Source organism: Bombus fervidus, chromosome 1, assembly GCF_041682495.2.
Source record: "Bombus fervidus isolate BK054 chromosome 1, iyBomFerv1, whole genome shotgun sequence".
In the NCBI taxonomy this organism is placed as follows: Eukaryota; Metazoa; Arthropoda; class Insecta; order Hymenoptera; family Apidae; genus Bombus; species Bombus fervidus.
Window position 1 is genome coordinate 25,284,169 of NC_091517.1, and position 19,895 is coordinate 25,304,063.

At 25.9% G+C, this 19,895-nt stretch overlaps 5 protein-coding genes across 11 annotated transcripts; 3 read left to right on the top strand and 2 right to left on the bottom strand.

The window, feature by feature from the left end:
* Positions 1–283: 283 nt before the first annotated feature.
* Positions 284–3,255, top strand: LOC139985383 (ribosomal RNA-processing protein 8). The gene is made up of 4 exons (XM_071999783.1): positions 284–659; positions 823–1,628; positions 1,707–1,943; positions 2,053–3,255. Exons 1-4 carry the CDS (start codon positions 582–584, stop codon positions 2,264–2,266), a joined length of 1,335 nt encoding a protein of 444 aa, XP_071855884.1. The 5' UTR covers positions 284–581; the 3' UTR covers positions 2,267–3,255.
* On the bottom strand, positions 2,569–7,534 carry Mus301 (mutagen-sensitive 301). Its single transcript, XM_072022682.1, has 16 exons — positions 6,689–7,534; positions 6,308–6,593; positions 6,032–6,210; positions 5,759–5,935; positions 5,564–5,663; positions 5,291–5,487; positions 5,053–5,198; positions 4,743–4,977; positions 4,531–4,671; positions 3,992–4,409; positions 3,750–3,907; positions 3,576–3,671; positions 3,337–3,510; positions 3,139–3,252; positions 2,928–3,062; positions 2,569–2,852 (listed from the first exon to the last, which is right to left on the bottom strand). The coding sequence occupies exons 1-16, from the start codon at positions 7,034–7,036 to the stop codon at positions 2,763–2,765; spliced, it is 2,994 nt and encodes a 997-aa protein (XP_071878783.1). The 5' UTR covers positions 7,037–7,534; the 3' UTR covers positions 2,569–2,762.
* A 44-nt stretch (positions 7,535–7,578) lies between these two features.
* Positions 7,579–8,597, top strand: LOC139985528 (succinate dehydrogenase assembly factor 2, mitochondrial). 2 transcript variants are annotated; one of them, XM_072000027.1, is made up of 3 exons: positions 7,579–7,735; positions 7,820–7,971; positions 8,063–8,597. In XM_072000027.1, the coding sequence occupies exons 1-3, from the start codon at positions 7,703–7,705 to the stop codon at positions 8,331–8,333; spliced, it is 456 nt and encodes a 151-aa protein (XP_071856128.1). In that variant the 5' UTR covers positions 7,579–7,702; the 3' UTR covers positions 8,334–8,597. The 2 variants fall into 2 exon arrangements, with proteins under 2 accessions (XP_071856128.1, XP_071856120.1); XM_072000019.1 differs by having other exon boundaries at positions 7,602–7,735; positions 7,814–7,971.
* On the bottom strand, positions 8,596–16,953 carry Blm (Bloom syndrome helicase). Of its 2 annotated transcripts, XM_072022598.1 has the most exons (16): positions 16,819–16,953; positions 14,736–14,833; positions 14,423–14,531; positions 13,759–14,346; positions 12,849–13,680; positions 12,667–12,768; positions 12,425–12,582; positions 12,084–12,305; positions 11,641–12,002; positions 11,293–11,551; positions 10,835–11,218; positions 10,606–10,756; positions 10,341–10,528; positions 9,915–10,239; positions 9,649–9,817; positions 8,596–8,931 (listed from the first exon to the last, which is right to left on the bottom strand). In XM_072022598.1, exons 2-16 carry the CDS (start codon positions 14,828–14,830, stop codon positions 8,847–8,849), a joined length of 4,029 nt encoding a protein of 1,342 aa, XP_071878699.1. In that variant the 5' UTR covers positions 14,831–14,833; positions 16,819–16,953; the 3' UTR covers positions 8,596–8,846. The 2 variants fall into 2 exon arrangements, with proteins under 2 accessions (XP_071878699.1, XP_071878709.1); XM_072022608.1 differs by lacking the exon at positions 16,819–16,953 and having other exon boundaries at positions 12,425–12,579; positions 14,736–15,571.
* Eas (ethanolamine kinase 1) lies at positions 16,832–19,549 on the top strand. Of its 5 annotated transcripts, none has more exons than XM_071999894.1 (7): positions 16,832–16,949; positions 17,140–17,278; positions 17,930–18,067; positions 18,146–18,411; positions 18,495–18,721; positions 18,881–19,103; positions 19,224–19,548. In XM_071999894.1, exons 2-7 carry the CDS (start codon positions 17,153–17,155, stop codon positions 19,288–19,290), a joined length of 1,047 nt encoding a protein of 348 aa, XP_071855995.1. In that variant the 5' UTR covers positions 16,832–16,949; positions 17,140–17,152; the 3' UTR covers positions 19,291–19,548. The 5 variants fall into 5 exon arrangements, with proteins under 5 accessions (XP_071855995.1, XP_071856004.1, XP_071855987.1 ...); XM_071999903.1 differs by having other exon boundaries at positions 16,863–16,965; positions 19,224–19,549; XM_071999886.1 differs by having other exon boundaries at positions 16,917–17,018; positions 19,224–19,549.
* Positions 19,550–19,895: the final 346 nt, after the last annotated feature.

The window sequence follows — 19,895 nt, forward strand, 5'->3', positions numbered from 1 at the left end:
TAGCTAAATATACATAGTAAAGATATATAAATAATGAAAAAATAAACGTTACATTCGTAAAAAATAATGTCCAAAAGTAAGTTAATATTATTTATTATTAACATAAAATAATAAGACAAATATGCATTAAGTACCGTTTACTTGTTCTACATGGCAGCACCTATCAATTACTATAATAAACGCCATCTATTATGAATGAATTAAACATTTTTATGATATAAACCATAGCTTCGGAACTTATTTCGTCTGTTGATGGTAGATACGATGCTAAACATATACAGCTAAACAAGTTTCTTAACTATACGTAATTGTTTGTTTTAAAAAAGCAGGTAAAAAGAGAGGGAAAGGAGGTATTAAGTATGTTAATCTTCTTCTGAACTCTCCATTTTTGTAGCAATAATATGTGGAGAGGAATAAACCCAGGATAAAAGATTCCTTCTAGAGAACTGATATAATTTATTCATTTGTTTAAGAAATTATTAACTGTTACAACGTACGTATACCGTAGAAGGTGAAGAGTAGAAGTTTTTTTTTATTAATATTTATAATTGTGTACAAAAAGAATATAATAAAAGACTAATATGGCTAAGAAGTTAAAAAAAAATGCCACTAATGCAAAAAGTACTGGTAAAAATGTTAGCGCAAAGAATAACCGTCAGGTGAGTTAAAATAGGTTATACAATATCTGTATTTAGAGAACATTTATATATATTTATACTTTTATACACGATATAAAGTAGAAAACGTTTGCAATCACATCAAATCATAAAACATCCGCTTTATGCCTATTATATCTACTTACATTTACTATACATATTTTAGACAAGGAAACAAACGGAGAAGGACAAGAATAAACATAAATCCGCTATTATTAAAGATCACAATTTGAAGTTCAAAAACAAATCTAAGAAAAATAAATTAACGAAAACGATCAAACAAATACATAAGAATGGAGAAAAACGTGCTATCATTAATATTTTGAATTCTGACACTGTAAAAGTCATAAATGTAAAAAACAAGGACAAAGGTAAAATAAGTAGACAAGTTCAAAATAAAAAGAATCAGCAAATTAATGACAAAAAACCAAAACAGCAAAAACAAAATAAAAAGAATAGAATTTCTGATCAATCTAAGAATAAACTTAGTAATGATAAAGAGCTTAAAAAAAAAGCAAAATTAAAATCTACAGGACTTGAAACAAAACAGGAGCAAAAGCTTAATGAGAAAACAAAAAAATTGAGTAAAATATTAAAAAAACAAATAACACAAAAAGAGAGTAGATTTTCAACAGTTCCCCCCCAAAAAAATAATGATTCACAAGTAATTATAAACCGTAACTTAGATATCAAGCGTTTGGAAAATTTGCTTGCTAATAAACAAAAAGAACGAAAAAAGAAGGAAATAAATATGGAACCACCATCTTTAAGAGAAAGAATGATGACTAAATTAAAAGCTTCTAGGTTCAGATATCTAAATGAAACACTTTATAATAATGAAAGTTCAGAGTCTAAAAAATATTTTAAAAGTGATCCTGATGCGTTTAAGGCATATCATGAAGGATATAAACAACAAGTCGATCAATGGCCTATAAATCCTCTTGATATTGTAATAACTTCAATTAAAAAAATGTTAGTATATTTATTACAATTATAAATTGATATATAATTGTTATATTGAACATTATATAAATATTAATCATGTCATAGGCCAAAGGAATACATAGTTGCTGATTTTGGATGTGGAGAAGCAAGACTTGCTACTGTAGTTCCTCATAAAGTACATTCTTTTGATTTTGTTTCTTTAAATGAAAATGTAACTGCTTGTGACGTGGCACATACAAACCTATTAACAAGTAGTGTAAATGTTGTTGTATTTTGCCTATCACTTATGGGAACTAATCTTAAAGACTATATTATAGAAGCAAATAGGGTTCTTAAAAAGGGGTAAGTACAAAAATAAAAGTAAATAATATAAATGAGTATATATTGCGTATATATTGGTAAACTTTAATATAAATTAAACTCGTATAACAAAAACTTACTTGTTTCACAGTGGTATTTTGAAGATAGCTGAAGTTGAAAGTCGATTTGAACAAGTAAAGGATTTTATAGAAGCAATTAATAGTTATGGTTTCAAAATTATCTGTAAAGATTTGTCACACAATATGTTTTACTTTTTAGACTTTGAGAAAGAAAAAGACATTAGAGGTAAAAGAAATAATCTACCTCCTATTACTTTAAAGCCATGTTTGTATAAAAAACGTTAGATAATAAATAGTGATTAAACACTATATTTTTTGTTTCATAAAAAATTGTGTTTTAATAAAATTTATTATTTTGTTATGTTTACACTATTTCGTTCAGCAACAACAGTTGTATATCAACATAGAAAATGTTCCATAATGTTTTAATATCAAATGACATTCTCCAAATGACATCATCAATCACATTTTGGATATTTAATATATGTGCCAGCTTAAACAATGTATTATTCTTAAAATACATTGATCTGTTTGGCACATTTTAAAAAACTTGAAGATAATACAGTTAATAATAAATTATTCATAAGTAACTTAAATAATGTATTATTTTAAAAATATTAACGTATTTCACACAGTCTGCAGGAACTTCAGAATAATGAACAAATGTATTGATTTTATTTGTAATTATCAAAACTTTATAATTAGATTATATTGTAATATACTATATAAATCTTTAATTTTTGTTTATATATATATATACCATATTTAAAAATTATACAAATTAAAATCCCTTTAAGACATTCATATGTATGCCATCTAAAATATCTTCTCTTTCTTCTTTTAAATCTTCTATTTTTTCCACTATTCGTAACTGCAAAATATAGTGAAAATAAGATATAATATAATGTCATTAATACAAACATAATCCAAAATGTAACTTATTTACTTTGGCAGCCTCAATAATTCGTCTGGCAGTTTTTTTACTTAAATATGGAATTTTTTCTTGTAAATCCATTGGTTGAGCTTTAGCTATGCACTGCATTGTTTTAAACCCGGCATTATACAACTGACGCGCTCTACCCTATAAAACGAAATTAGTATCATAGTATAATCGAAATAAATTTTTATTTTATTCCCTAAGTAAAAAACATTCTTACAATTTTGACTAAAGGCAAATCCATCAATGCCTCTAACTCTAAAGGGCAACAATATGACAATCTTTTACTAAACACATTCAATAAATCCTTAAATGCCCAAAATTCATCCAATTCCTGGAATATTCATTCACTGAAGTTTTACAAAATAATATGTTGTACATACTAACTTGTTAACACTTACCAACTGCACTTACTAACCTGACAAAATCGAATTACAGAAAATGCAAACGATGATACAGCAGTCAAAAGATTTTGTATAATACCTCGATTTATTTCATATTTTTCTGCTATATCATATACCGCATGTTGACACCACAAATCATACAGTATTAATGTTATATAAAATCTATGTATCACTCTCGGTTCCACATTCTGTCACATACATATAAAATATGAAGATAAATTCAATGCAAACGAACTGAGTTTTGTATACATACCTTAGGCATTAATCCATCACGTATTTTACCTATATTTACTTCATTAATTCCTAGAAGTCTTGCTGTTTTCATTTGTGTTTCTGATAAACCAGTTACCTACAATTTTTATAAAAATATTAAAAAGTTATCGTCAATAACGATAAACATTAATAAAAATTATAAATTAAAAGTTACCACATCATAATAAATTGTTCCTGTCGGCTTTATCTGAGATATTAAATTATAAGGAGTAACAAGATATAAAAGATGTAAATAATCAATAAGAATTAAATGTTCCTGAGCTTTTTTTAAGTCTTGATACAATGTATATGCACACTGCATATCAATGCAACCTTCAACGTGAGAAAGTACACATATAAAACAATTTTATACGAAAAAATATCTTATTAAATGCTTAGCAGTAACATTATTTCTACCTTTCATAGCTGCACGTCCGAGGCTACATAACTCTAATTCAGTTTCATTAGTAAGCTTTAATATTCTTTTTTTTTGTGTTTCTATAATTGTGTCATTAGAAGATATAGTTTGTGATGGAAAAACAACGCTTACATTTGGTTTGAATATATCCAAATTTGTCTCTTTTTCCTTTATTTTCATTACATTAGCTTTTAGAAATTCAGTTAGTGCATCATCCACGATTTGTTTAACATTCACATTTAAACGTTTTTGTTGAATATTAAGTAATGTTTTTTTCGCTAATTTGTGTAGTTCACATCTAGTTGTTGCTATATGTAATAATATAGCACTTAAAATTAAATTATTTATACCTCTGTCTCTGTCTATGTGTATTGTGCTTAAGGAATCATCCATTTTAGATTTCAAAAGTTCTGTTACCTATTTGGTAAATATATACTTATATACAATAATATTTTTCGTTTATATGACAGATATTTATATATCACATACAATACAATAGAGGTACATGAAAAGATACATAGAGGTACATTGTTCTTACCCTTTCTAATTCATTATTTTTGCATATTAATATACTCTCTCCTACATCTCCCATACCAGCACGACCAGCTCTTCCTGTCATTTGTTTGTATCTACTTAAATTTAGAAACTGATTGCCAACATATGGACTTCTTAATATCACCTATTAAATTTTTTTGATAAGAATAAAATATAATTAACTATCGTTTAAAAAGCGAATAATGATTAAAATACCCTTCTTGCTGGTAAATTTACTCCAGTTGCTAGTGTTGATGTACAGCATATTACAGAAAGAGTCTCTGCTCTAAAAGCATCTTCCAATAACCGTCTTTCCTCAGATGTAAGGCCAGAGTGATGATAGGCTACACCCAATTTTATGGTTTTGTGTAGGATAGGACAAAGACCTTCTTCACTTTCAAGTGCATTTAATAATTTTTGTTTTTCATCTCTTTTGTAATCTTCTAATGATCTACAAATTATTACGTATATAAGTAATAAAATCTATAATAATATGTAAATATTTAAAATATAAAAAATTTCTAACTTGAATAAAAGTTTAGATAACAACAGAGCAACATTTTCACAATTTTTACGACTTGAACAAAATATGAGACATGAGTTTTTTGGAATTACATCCATTACTAAACCTCCAATTCGATCTGGATCTATCATTGCAGCATCATTTGAATACTTTTAAAACAAATGAATAATAATTATTGATTGCTTAATAAATATATAAAAAAATATAGCATTACAATATACGACAAATATGTATTTCTTACACGATAATTGATCTTTTTCACATCTGTCAGCACATCTTTTGTTTTTAAATCAAGTAACCAAATATTTTCTTCACATTTCACATATTCTTTAATTTCAACAGGACGAAAATTTGCAGTATATAAATATGCATTTAAGAATATTGCTATTTCCTCTAAGTTACCTATCGTTGCACTCATTCCAACAATATGAACATTACCTAAAATAAGTATAACATAATATATATAACAATTTATATATAAACGAAGTATCAATAAAGTTAATATTATACCTACTACTAATGTACAATACTTTTGTTAAAAGAACTTCCAATGTAGCTCCTCTTCCTCCAGTTTCTCCAAGAAGATGTAATTCATCAATAACTATAATACCAATCTAAAATATTTTAAAGCAGTCATATTGTGCAGTAGTGTAGTATAGTATAGTATAGTAAAATTTGTATTGCCAAATCTCTCAATGTTTTTACCTACTTCATTAAAACGATTTTCTTCTATTAAACTATTTATTAAACCCAATGCTTTCTCTATAGTACACATGTATATGCTATTTTTTTTACGACGCTTTTTGGGGGGAAAAGTTCCTCTTGATGCTGCATATTCTTCAACTAAAAAATCTAATTCAAGAGCAAATGGTGTCATTGCTTGAACCTAAAAGTTATAGACAAATATGTATTTCATATAATTAGTTACCATAAAAATTGTATGGTTGCTCGTTTTATTGTATTGTATAAGTATTATACTTACTTTTTCTTGTACTATAGCAACAAATGGCAATATAAATATTGCATTTTTTTTATTACATATAAGCTCTTGCAACATTAGTATTTCTGCAACCAATGTTTTACCTCCACTAGTAGGAAGTGCATAAATTAAATTTTTTCTATTCTTTACTGCATCTAAATTCAAACAATCGTCTTGCCATTCTAAAAATTAGTGATTAACGCAAATGTAACATGAAACTTATAAACAACTTATTAACAATGAACTTCATTATCTTTTAATAATAAATGAAATACTTACGATATAATGTACTAATACCCCTTATTCGCAAGAAAAGTTCCTTTGCTTTATTTGGTAGACCATAAAATGTATCATTGTTTATTGAACTTTTATGATGAATGTTTGTACTTTGTTTGATTACTTTATCATCTAAATGACATATTTTATGTGGGATAGCATTACTATAATCAATTGAATTTCTTTTTAATGATTTGATATTTTGTTGCTCGTTATTTGGCACATGTACTGAACCTATAAATTCTGTAGGAATTGTTTCTTCCAAACAGTTCTCAAAATTTTGAGTTACCTATTTTAAAGAATATAATAGTCGTATGAATTTAAAAAATTTTCATATTAAATAGCCCTAAAAATAATTTTACAGATGTTAAAACTATTAATAACCTGCTTAAAGCACTCCAAAACATTATCTTTTACATCGTAAGAATCCAATTGTGTAAATGCATTTAAAAATGTATTGTCCTGCCAATGAGTATCTGTTTCATTCTGAGAAAAATTTGAAGTATTTTGTTTGACAATTTCTATTGGTAAATCTTTTTCTTTTTCTTCTTCTTCTTCTTCTTCATTAACAACATATTGTATTTTAATATCATTTTCATTTCTTTCAAATATATCACAGGAACTCCATTCATGTGCAAGACTATTTAAGGTCTTTTCATGTATATTAGGACTAGTAGCACACATCTTGCTTTCATCATGATCTTCGATATCTATTAACATTGTATCATCCATCGAAAGAATAGAATCAATGGCTTTTAATGATTTATAAAGCAGTTTAATTCGCTTGAACTCTTATTTATATTTACATAAGTAAAATTATTATAATCATTGTTCAATAAAAAATTTGTATTTAACATAACAATTAGATTAACAATCACACAAAATTTATCATCAATTGCATAAATAAATTATTGCTTTAAAATGCACAAATAAAACAGTAGCACACCATTGATTGATAAGAGATGCTAAAAGGTACAATTATAATTTATGAAGTAAAAAATATTTGCATCTTCATATAATATAATAATACCTAAATTATTTTGTTTATAATTACTTGAAGAAATTATATTTATTATACATAAGTAAATCTAAAATAACTACAATTGTAATTAATTCAACAAACGCGATGACATTATCAGCTGTGTGTCAGAATAAGTTAAATTTACTCATTTATTTGACAAACGTTAATTATATATAAATGAAGATAAATAACTCAGTACATGAATATCAATGATTATTAATAATATAGATAACACAGAAACATATTTAACCTACCACTTGATTTTATGTATTGCCTGACATTACGAAAATATAGTTATACATATACACCTGATCGTAAAACGACGTAATAAATTTTATAAATTCTAAATTTTGAACATAAAAAATAAAGAAACAAAAATGAATGTTTTTGTAAAATCTCTTGTACCAATAGTAAGCACAAAATAATAATATATCAACAACAATTATATTATTATCAAATCGTGTAATTAAAATGTTCGTAACATGTAGTTTAAGGTTAAACCAGTATCTCTGGTAAAATGTATTTCAACAACTTGTACGCATTATAAGGACGATTTTCAGGATGTAATTCATCCAGAAAGCCAAAAATTTGACATACCATTATATGACAAACGTAGTGAAGAGAATAAAGACGTTAAAAAAGCTCGGTAATATCAAAGATACACAGCGGTTAAATATTATTTGTATTAAAATATAACATTATATTTCTCAATATAATTTTATTTTTATATATTTCAGACTATTATATCAGTCTCGTAAACGTGGTATGTTAGAAAATGGTCTTATTTTAAGTACATTTGCTAAGAAATATTTATCTAGCTTTGATGATAAACAATTACACTTGTATGATTGTCTTATCAATTTGCCAACCAACGATTGGGACATATTTTACTGGGCTACAGGTGCAAAGCCCACTCCACCTGAATTTGACAATGAAGTTATGGATTTGTTAAAAAAACATGTCAAAAATGCAGACCGTCAGACAAGAATAATGCAACCTGAACTATGATTATTATAATATTTAGTTATAAAGTATTTAACAGCCTAAATATGTATTTTAACTTTATGAAAAAATAAAGTTATACTATAGTAATAAAGTTATTTATAAAAGTTATCAATTTAATTAAAATTATTTAACATTATTTAATTATTTAAAATTGTACATAAATATGTTGTATTTATGGAAAATATAACATGTAGAATTATAAATAAATGATAGATTATGTATATCTACAAAAGTAAGTTGTTACATCAATAAATAATTGGGAAAGTATCTTTCAATAGTTTATTACTCAATATACATAATTAAAGTCAATCGTTATTAAAAATAAAACATTTTATTGCAAAATTCTGTACAAGACTTTTAGAGATTCCTTATAAAAACAACATACATAATACTGCTGCATTATTTTGAGATAAAATGGCAGAAATGCCAACTTCGTATTACAGATACATTGTATCCTAAGTTATACAGAGCATTACACTCTTATAGATACAAATATACAATTAAAAAACGAGTATATTAACTGAAACTCACAAGTCCTGGACCTTTATTCGAGTATGTGGTTTTATTTTTTACTTTTGTTGTTGCTTTTCCTCTTCGCGAACTAATAATAAAATAAGAATTATTAAAAAGTAACATAATTTATATTAAAAGTATTGTAATAATCATTTTATTAAATTTAATATACAGGGTGACCGAAAAGGTCGGGACAGAACCTATACTACGTGCTAATAAAGTCAAGTAGGTAAAAAAAGTTCATGTAAACTTATATCCGAAAATGCTTTACTGAAGAGTTGTAAGAGTCCAAATTTTTTATTGATTATTTTGACAATTATAAATGTTCCAATCTTTTTTCTATTGTAAAAATGCAGGCTTCCATTTGTCGAATTCTTTCGAATATTTTTACTGTTGTAGAAACAGTAGTAAATGCATTTTGAATATATTACCAAATTTTCTCAACGTTGGATCGGTTGACTTCCTAGGTCAATAGATTTAATTCCTCTGGATTATTATTTACGGGCTCTAGCGAAACAGTTGATTTATGAGAGAAATAAGAGATCAGTTTGGGGAAATATCCAAAATGCATTTACTATCATTTGTACAGCAGCAGGAATATTCAAAAGAATTTGATGAATGGAAACCTGCATTCTTGCCGAAGGAAGACATTTCGAACATTTATTATAACCGCCAAAGCAATTAATAAAAATTTTTAAACGCTTCAATGAAGTATTTTCGGATAAATTTATAGTAAGTTAGCGTAAATTTTATCCCAACCCTTTTAGACATTGTATATATACGTATATATGTATATATTTCTTACTTTGACGCTGTCCGCTTGTACTTTTTATTTGTATTTCGGTAACTGTTTTTACCTTTACGTTTTATACCACGGACTGTGTTGGATTTAGCGGTAGAAGTAGTAGTATCGTTATACCAAGTATCATCGTCAGTGTCGTTATTACTGTCTTCTTTCTCTTCATTCATTAATACTATTAAAAATCATAGTTATTAATTTCAGTAATTATTATACTATATAAAGGTACTGTATTTATATATTCAAATCATTTAAATATAACAGCATTTTACCATATTTCTCTGCAGCATATCTTTGTGTAATATCTAATAGTGCTTTTCCATATTTTTCGAAATTTGCTTTAGTTACATGTGGAATTCGTAACATAGCTTCCTCACTGTCCGGAAGATTTTGACTCATTGCCCTAATTGCAATCATATTCATAACCGAAGATGCTGAAATATCGAGTGCTCCAGCAATTCCTTTTATTATTTCCATCAATTCTTTGTAACATCGTTGTTGCAGTTCCAGAAGTACTTTGTCAATCTTTTTCGTAACTGTAGATACTGTTGCGACAGCAGTAGTACTATTATTGGATGATTTCATAGGAAGCATTACCTATATTATGAAACATTATATTTTAATAATCTATTCTTATATTTCACTTTTAAGAATTAAGATTTTTAAAATAAAGTAAATCTGTGCATCTGTTATTCTACCTTTATATCTTTTTTTGTCATGAGTTCACTGGCATTCGGTCCAATTTTTAGATAAGCACAAGCAATTTCATTGTTTATATACATCTGTTCTTGTAAATATTCTTTGAGTACCATATAATGAAGTAAACGTTCTATGTCGTGCCTATTCCATGATCTTCCACGGCCGTATAAAGGATTCTTAGTAAGACCTACATAAATATTTGATAGCTATATTGCATATTACATAAATAAGTAACATACAATAAAAAATTTGAATTTTACTTACCTGATTCCCTTAGTTTTTTAAGATCACTTCCTTTAAATATGTCTGTAAGAAGTACTAATGTAAGATTCGAATTTCTTGATTGATTAATGTCACGTACAGCTCTCAAAATATGTTTTGCTTCATCTGTTGCATCTAACATAGTGAAATCATCCTAAAAATTTTTATATAAGTTATAAAATATTTAAAAAGTTTTATTTAACATACACTTTATTGCTTTAAATGTACTTACTTTACATCTACAATTGTCACATGATGTGGCTTTGTTTACAATGCATTGTTGTCGATCAAACATTTCTCCAAAGTAATGAAGTTGTTGTGCTCTGCGACAATCTGTCTTATTTTCACAAAATGATACCATTTTATATAAGTTATCTATATGAGTTTTTGTTACAGTAGGATTTGGGTTGTCTAGTTCGATCATTTTTCTAATTCTGTGCATATCAGCATAATTATAAAATAATATACAGTCTGCATTTTCCCCATCACGTCCAGCGCGTCCACTTTCTTGATAATAACCTTCAATAGATTTTGGAAGAGCTGCATGAATTACAAATCGTACATTGGGTTTATCAATCCCCATTCCAAATGCTATTGTTGCACAAACAACTTTGATCTAGAATTGATTTGCAATTAATAAATTGTATAATTATAAGAAAAAAAGTTATGAAATTATTTGTATTTTCATACTTCTTCTGAAATCCATCGACCTTGAATATCAGTCCTACTACTATCTGTATGGCCAGCATGATAACTCAGTGCCTTAATGCCATTTTTTCTCATTTGCATCGCATAATCATCACAATCTTTGCGAGATAAACAGTAAACAATACCACACTCATTCTTATACTTCATTTTTAGCATAGCTATTACTTCATCTGAACAATTTTTTCCCTTTTTTGCAATTATGCTATATCTTAAATTAGGTCTATTAAAACTTGACATAAACCTAGACAGAATAAAAGAAATATTATTATAAAAAGTTACAAGTTAGTTAGAATTATATGTAGTAAATATACTTAAGATCAAATTACATACCATTTAGGTACACTAAGACCTAATTGATGTAATATATCGGTTCTAACTCTTGGTGTAGCTGTTGCAGTTAGTGCAATCACTGGTACTTTAGGATAATTTTCTCTGAGACGATTTAATTTTTTATAATCAGGACGAAAATCGTGACCCCACTGACTAACGCAATGTGCTTCATCAATAACAAATCTTGCTAGTAATTCCCTTTCATATAATGTAGTCAAAAGATTGCAAAATTTTTGAGATGCAGAAATTTTTTCTGGCGTTACATATAATAATTTAAGAGATGGTTCTTTCTTTGAAAGTTCTCTATATATTCCGCTTGCTTGACTATCTGTTATTCCACCAGACATATGTGCGGCAGGAATCTATACAAAATTTGTTAATAAATTATGTGTATCTAACAATATATAAGTATATGTATATAAAATAATATTTGGAAAATTTACATCAAGAGAAGTAAGTTTTTGAACTTGATCAAGAATGAGGCTTTTTAATGGTGAAATTACAATTGTTACTCCAGGTAATAAAAGTGCTGGAAGTTGATAGCATAGTGACTTTCCTCCTCCAGTTGGCATTAACACAAAACAGTCAAACCCTAAAATTGCAGCATTAATTGCTTGCAATTGGTTTGGTCTAAATGAATATAATCCAAATTTTTGTCGAAAAACCTTAAAAAGTATTATGTTTGATATACAATAAAGTTTAGAATGCTAAATTTATGTATATTATCATTTTGATTAATTCAATTTCACAAATTAAAATAACATTAAAGAATAAAATATTTTACCTTTAACATTTCTCGTGAATGCGGATATGTTAATCCATCAAATTCACCACTAACACCATCATTCTTATAACTTCCAGTAAAAATACCTATTGGCGAATTTATTTTATCTTTTTTCTGTTCTTTTTTACTTTCATTATCAGTATTTTGTGTAGCACCTGCTTCAAACAAAACAAATTAAAACAGGAATTGTACAATAATAAAAATGTAAATAAATAAAAGATGAGTTTGTAATGCAAATTTACCTGATAAATCCAGCTTTATATTGCAATCTTTACTCAATGTGGGAAATTGATTAAATTCTTGAGTTAAACAATCAACTATCTCTTCAGAAAATGAAATTTTGTCTGTAATAAATAAATAATAATAATAGTATATGTACTAAATTGATACATATATACATATAAATATAATGTATTAAATCTACCTTTCATATATGGCACATCCATTATATTCCAATCAGCTGGTTTATTTTCACATATTGGTTTTTCAGGAATTTGAAAATTTTCTCTTTCTTTCCATTCAGGACATGCACTTTCACTAATTTGTACTTTTTCTATATTATATGTATTGTCAAAACTAGTATTTGCATTTAAGTTAGAAACTATAGTTTTAGTATTAGTAACTTTGGACCCTTCTTCCTTTTTCCATATTTCTCCTATTTGTTTAGAAAGTTCAGAACCAGTTGCTTTAATGGGCCTTTTCAATTCAAATGTACTTTTTTTTCCTTGAATTGGAGAATCACCTGATTTAATTTTTACAGAACTCTGTAAATCAATATCGTTCTTTTGATCCTTTATTTGTGATTCAGGTCCTTTTTGTAAGAAATGGGGGAATTCTTTTACTGTTGACAAGGTGGTTTGTGTCTTCGCAGTACAACTTGATTCTGCATCTAATAAGTTAGTATTAGATACACTAAAACTATCATTATCTGAAATACTTATAACTGACTGCTGATTTAAAGTTTCAGATGTTTTAGATAATGGAAAATTATTTGTAACATCAGATAATTCTTTATCAGCAAGTTTTTTGTTTTCATCAATTTTAATATGTGCTAACTTTGTCTCAACTAAACGAATTTTTGCTTTAACATGTTGATATAAAATTTTCAATTCTTGAAATGAACGTGCATTAAACTGTGGAAATTTTTCTAGCACTGGTAGTGGTATTTGGTCTAATGCAGTGTAAAATTTACTAAGAATTTCTATTTGAAAATCTTTTAAATGCTTATGTCTATTTTCCAATTCATCTTTTGTAATCTAAAAATAATTGCATTATATATACTTTAATTATGTATTAATAATAATATTACCAATAACAATTATATTGATATTTACTGGTACTGAAGCCATTATTGGTTTTCCTTTTGTAGATTGTATCCATGAATCCAACTGTTTTCCTAAACCTAAAGGTTTTAAATCTAATTTGAAATCTGGCCCTATCCATCCTTTTGTAGGAGGGGTTCTTTTTAAACTTTGTTTAAAATTTGGGCTGCTATCTGAATCTGATATTATAATATTTTCTTTTTTCTTGAAGTTTAAACATTTTTTTGGAGTTCTTGGACTATTACTTCCAATCAAATATTTTTCTCGTGTTTCTGTTTGCATATTACTGCTCTCAGTAGTTGTATGCAACGATACATTATCAAGTGGTTTATCTTCTTTTGTAGATAATAAACTTTGATTTGATATTTGTTCTTCACTACTATTAAGAACTCTTTTTTTTCTATTTAAACTTAAAGTTGATTTTATCACTATGTCATCTTCACTGTCTGATAAGTAACTATGTCTAATTTGTGACTTTTGTACATTTCTACATGAATTTTCTCCTTTAGAACTTTCATCATAATTATCTTTCAAATTGCTATCATTTGCTTTTGTGGTACTCTTAGTAACATTATAATACATTGAATCATCAGAGCTATTCTAAAATACATAATTATATTAAAATTATATTATATTATAAAATGACGTATTTTACATATAATAAAGATATTCTTACAAGAGATATAATAGACATTTTATCGTTTGTTTTTAATTTTTCATTATTGAAGTCCATAGATGTATCTAAATCACCTGGTTTTACATTTGTATTTGACAACTTAGGAGTGCTATAAATCGAACAAAACATTATACATTTATCATATTTTATATGTAGTAAGATATATTTTAAATGTAATTAACACATTTAAGGTATATACAAATAGAACAAAAAGGTTATATCTTATGTAATACTTTGTTCTAACTTAGGTTGTATCTTAAAAACTTTTATTAAATGTTATTAGTAGATTACTTTGAATAAATATTTTTCTTACCTAGATTGTACATCGCGTTTACTTTTCATACGTTCAAGAAATCCTTTGAATGTAGGTTGTATTTCATTCTGACTAAGTGGAACCTTTCTTGACATTTTCTTGAAATTTTAATGAGCATTAAAGATTATAAAACTTTGAAAGTGTGTACAAATTTCACGGTAAACGAAAATTTTTGGTATATTTATTTATTATATTATTTACTTATATATATAGAATGTGATATTGAGGAAGAACACACAAATAAAACACAATAAACACAAAAGATGAATGAAATATTTCTAAAAATACACATCTTTCTTAACTTCATATATTTTTTCAGTACGCGCAATACAATATTATAATGAATCTCATGGAAAAACACAGATTGTGTATAAATTCAAAATATTAAATTAAACAATTAATCAAACATTTAAAAGCATTTGTTAAAAGACTTTTAATTTTATGTATAACATTTACGTCATACAAAATAACATTCATAATTTATAATTTTACGTGTACTTTTTCACATAACTGTGGTGTTTTCTATATTCTAGGCGCCAGAAATTAATCACAAGCATCACCTGATTTAAACTGATTTGAAGTTAGCCGAATAAATAACTACAAATTTTTCACGTTTGAAACAACATAATTTGTAATGCTTTATAATATGTATTATACTTGTACATAGCTTGATAAACTAAATACGATAATATTCTTAAACTTTATATTTTCTAAATCAATAGTTCGTTATCTTTGAAATTCCTAAATATATACTTTCCACGATAAATTTTTATTCTTTGCAGTTCTATAAGCCTCTTATAGTGGCAGTTCCTATTTCAATATTAATTTAAAACATGTTTAAAACTGACATTACATCATAGTCAATTTTATCACCTATTAAAGCAATTTAAATTTTGTAACTCCCAACAAAACATAGTAATAGAACCTCTATATTAATAGTTTTTTTAAGAATAATATTTGTAAACAAATGATAAAATATAAAATATCGAATAGTACATTATAAGATCTTTGTTTTCGGTTAATAATCCCTAATGAGACCTATATGGTCAAATAGTCGTGCAAATGCAATCTTATTTTCATCGAGTAAAAGTGAGTTAGTAAGTTCTGATTAACTGGTTTATTTTCCCCTTCTAACATACATCATTGAGTCAGTGAATATGTAATATATATTTACTAAGCCAATTTTATTTAAATATTAATAATTGTAATACATATTAAAATTGGCTTAATAAAAATTATTTATAATACACCATACTTTTTTTATGCAATAGATATTAAGAGTTGTATAATTTATTAAAAAATGAATTACCAGTGTTGAGATAATTGGCTCAACATTTTATAATAAAATTTTTAATATCCATTATAAAACTGAGATCAATATCTACTTTCAGGGTGATAAGTTATATACTATTGCAAAATTTGTTAATCTTAATCTTCTAATTATTTCTACTTCTAAGTAGTAATGTTTTATTTATTTATAAATTTCAACAAAAGATAATATTATTGCAGAACTTACTGAATTCATTACGTAGTTGTAAAATTAAATACAAAATAAAAACAACAACAATTTTCCTACTTATATATTTTAATTTTTAACCATTCATAATAGTAAACAAACTAAATTGAAATTTAAATTTCTTGAAATTTTGCGCATTTATTCTCAAACCAATGGCTAATGCGACCCCAAAGTATCTAAAGTATCTTCATCTAAAATAGTTTATACTCGGTCCCTATATTCCTACGTTCGTGGGTAAAACATTATTACTCTTGCACAGATTATAAAATTAAATACTTATATATGAAAACCTATATCCTAGATATTCAGAACCTATATGTATGTGAAAATATGAAATTATATTTCTACATATTTTGAGATCTAGATGAACAAACAAAGTTCTGTAATAATTTTATTATTCAGTATGATTAAAAATAATTATAATAGCAATATTTGTGAAATAGTATTTTATAATTTTTATTTTTATGCAAAGATACATTTGTAATGTACGAAGTCATTTAATGTGATAAATGAATATAATTTTCGTAATCTAATGGAATCATAATGAATTCAAGGTTCTTATATTACCGTAGTCTATCGTTGCTTATTATGTCATTATTATCATATACGTAGCAGTGGCAGTAGCTGGTAGTAGCTATGTAGAAATTCACACGAACATCTCAGCTTCAGTCTCTAGTACAGCAGAATAATTCTACGCTGTACCTCGTTTTATAAGTGACACATATATTTCAATGTTTTGATAGATCATAGATATCATTAGTGTTAAGGTACTATTTATTTCTAGCTTATAATCGTAAACAAGATCTATATTTTCAGTAAATTATTTATGATATAAAATTTAATCCTTAAAAGTTGTTCCGCAAATGAAATGTCATTTACGTGTTACAGATAAGGTATAATTATGGACCAATTATGCGAAGAGCAGCATCTTGACGTAACAATTGATGAAAATGAAATTGTTGATGGTGCTAGAGAAATAATTAAGAAAATCAGACCAACATGGCCTTTGGATAAATTGCATTTTAAGGTAAAACATTTTATAAAATATATTGCAACTTATATAGTATTTTTTATATACACATATACGTACACACATATATATATTTTATAAAGGTTTGATATTATGTACCCATTTTTTCGATTTATTATAGCATCAAAAGCATGTTTGCTGTAAATTTTTTAATGAAATACAAGTTGTATTTAAATATTTACAGTAAGTACTAATATTTTTTATAATTATATCTTCAAATTTTCAATGCAATAAAAACTTAGAATTATTAAAATTGATGCTATAATAATACATAATAGTGTATAATAATGTAGTAATGTAATAATATAAAAAGGATATAAAATTTAAGATCATTTTATTCATATCTTGTGATGATGAGCTTATCTACTGATAAATGTGTTTTTCTTGGATTTGTTATTTAAGAGCAAAGATATATCACTGTATCATCATTTTCATTCTTCTGTATCTTGATAATCAAATCTATTCATATATCTATGATTTTTCTTCACTATTAAGTCAACATTCCATTATAATCATTGTTAGTTATTAAGAATTATATTAATTCTAATGAATTTAAATTTGATAAATATTAATTAGTTGATATATATTTTATTATAGGAAGATAAATAGAAATATGTATTTTAATACTATGATAAATTTTATTTTCAGATATTTACAGATGGAATCACAAATAAACTTATAGGAGTATGGTATTCTGAGCATTACAATGAGATGGTATTAGTTAGAGTTTATGGACATAAGACAGATCTGCTCATTGATCGAAAAGATGAAACAAGAAATATTCGAGTAAGTACAATATTAGAAAAGATAAAAGTAAAAATACATGCATATGTATGATCAAGAATAAATTGATTATTTAAACAGGTATTAAACAAAGCAGGTTTTACACATTCCATTTATGCTACATTCAATAATGGTTTAGCTTACCAGTTCATTGAAGGTAATATACTTACAATAGAAACAGTCAGAAACTCTGACATATATGTATTAGTTGCTAAGAGAATGGCTCAAATGCATAGACTTAAACCTGATGATACTGAGATGCCCAAAAATGCTTGTATTTGGAAGAAGTTAGAAAAATTTATGGAAATTATGCCAAAAAAATTTTTAGATGTTACCAAACAAACAAGGTAATATACCAGATTATAAATTCAAATATAATTATATTTATTTGTAGTATTTGCATTGTAATTATTATTTATTATCACTTTAGGTTTGAGAAGCTCATAAAGCCATTTGGTGTGTTAAAACAGGAATATGAAACACTGAAAAAGGAACTGATAAATTTGAATAATGAAGTAGTGTTTGCTCATAATGATTTACTTCTAGGGAATGTACTTTATAATGAAAAGGAAATGTCAGTAACGTTTATTGACTTTGAATATACAGGATATAACTATCAAGCTTATGATATAGCTAATCATTTTGCTGAATTTGCTGGTAATTTAAGTATATGTTCAAATATAATACTACAAATGATATTTTTTACAATATAATTTGTATAATCAAGATATATCTTCATTTATAAAGTACAAAATAGATATATGTATAATAATAACAAAATTTATTAACTTATAATTATATACAACTTAATTTTAGGTGTTGATAATCCTGATTATTCATTATATCCTGAAGAACAGCTGCAGAAAGCGTGGTTAAATATATATCTTCAGGAATATAACAATGTAAAATGTGTACCTGAAAATGAAATTAATTTACTGTATTTACAAGTAAATAAATTTGTTCTTTTATCACACTTTTTTTGGGGTTGTTGGGGACTCATACAAAGTGAACATTCAACAATTGACTTTGACTTTTTAGAGTAAGTATATGTGAAGTGTTTTTATTGAAATCCAGAATGTAATAAATATTCTGTTTTAAAATCATCTTTTTATCATGCTACTTTTAAAAAAATTATTTTTACCTATATAATGCTTTATAGGTATGCTGCAATACGATTTAATGAGTATTTCAAATGGAAAGAAGGAAATCTTAAGACAAAATTATAAAACTAAAACTAATTTGTTATATTTTTATTGTTATACTGTTATGAAACTAGCATTCCAACATTTTTATTGTTTGTAAATAACATTCCTGTAGATACATTCCCTTTTAATTTGTTACATAACAAAGATTTGACAAAGAAAATTTTATGATTATAAGTTTATATATAATGCTACTGTAAATTTATAAAATTGACAGTATTATATAGAGTAAAAGAAGTAAAAAAAAATAATATATATATATATATATACATATTTGTAAAGTAATATATGTAAAAATATTATATGTAAAATATAATAGTTGTTTAAAATAAAACATGTTATTATATTAAGTATTTTTGCACAGTGATTAATATCCTTATTTACATCTTTGTTGTTAACAAGTTGTTAGTTCACACTGTGTTTTGTTTTATTATCCTTTTTATACTTGAAAATAAAGTTGGAAATAGAATGTTTTGAAAATAAAACTCGAAACTGCTTCAGCTCCCGAATACATTTACATTAGTTACTCGTTTCAATCAAAAGATATCTTGTTAGCATTTTATAATATTATTGAATAAATAAATGTCTATTTCATTAGTACTATTCTCGATTATAAAAAGAAATAGGAA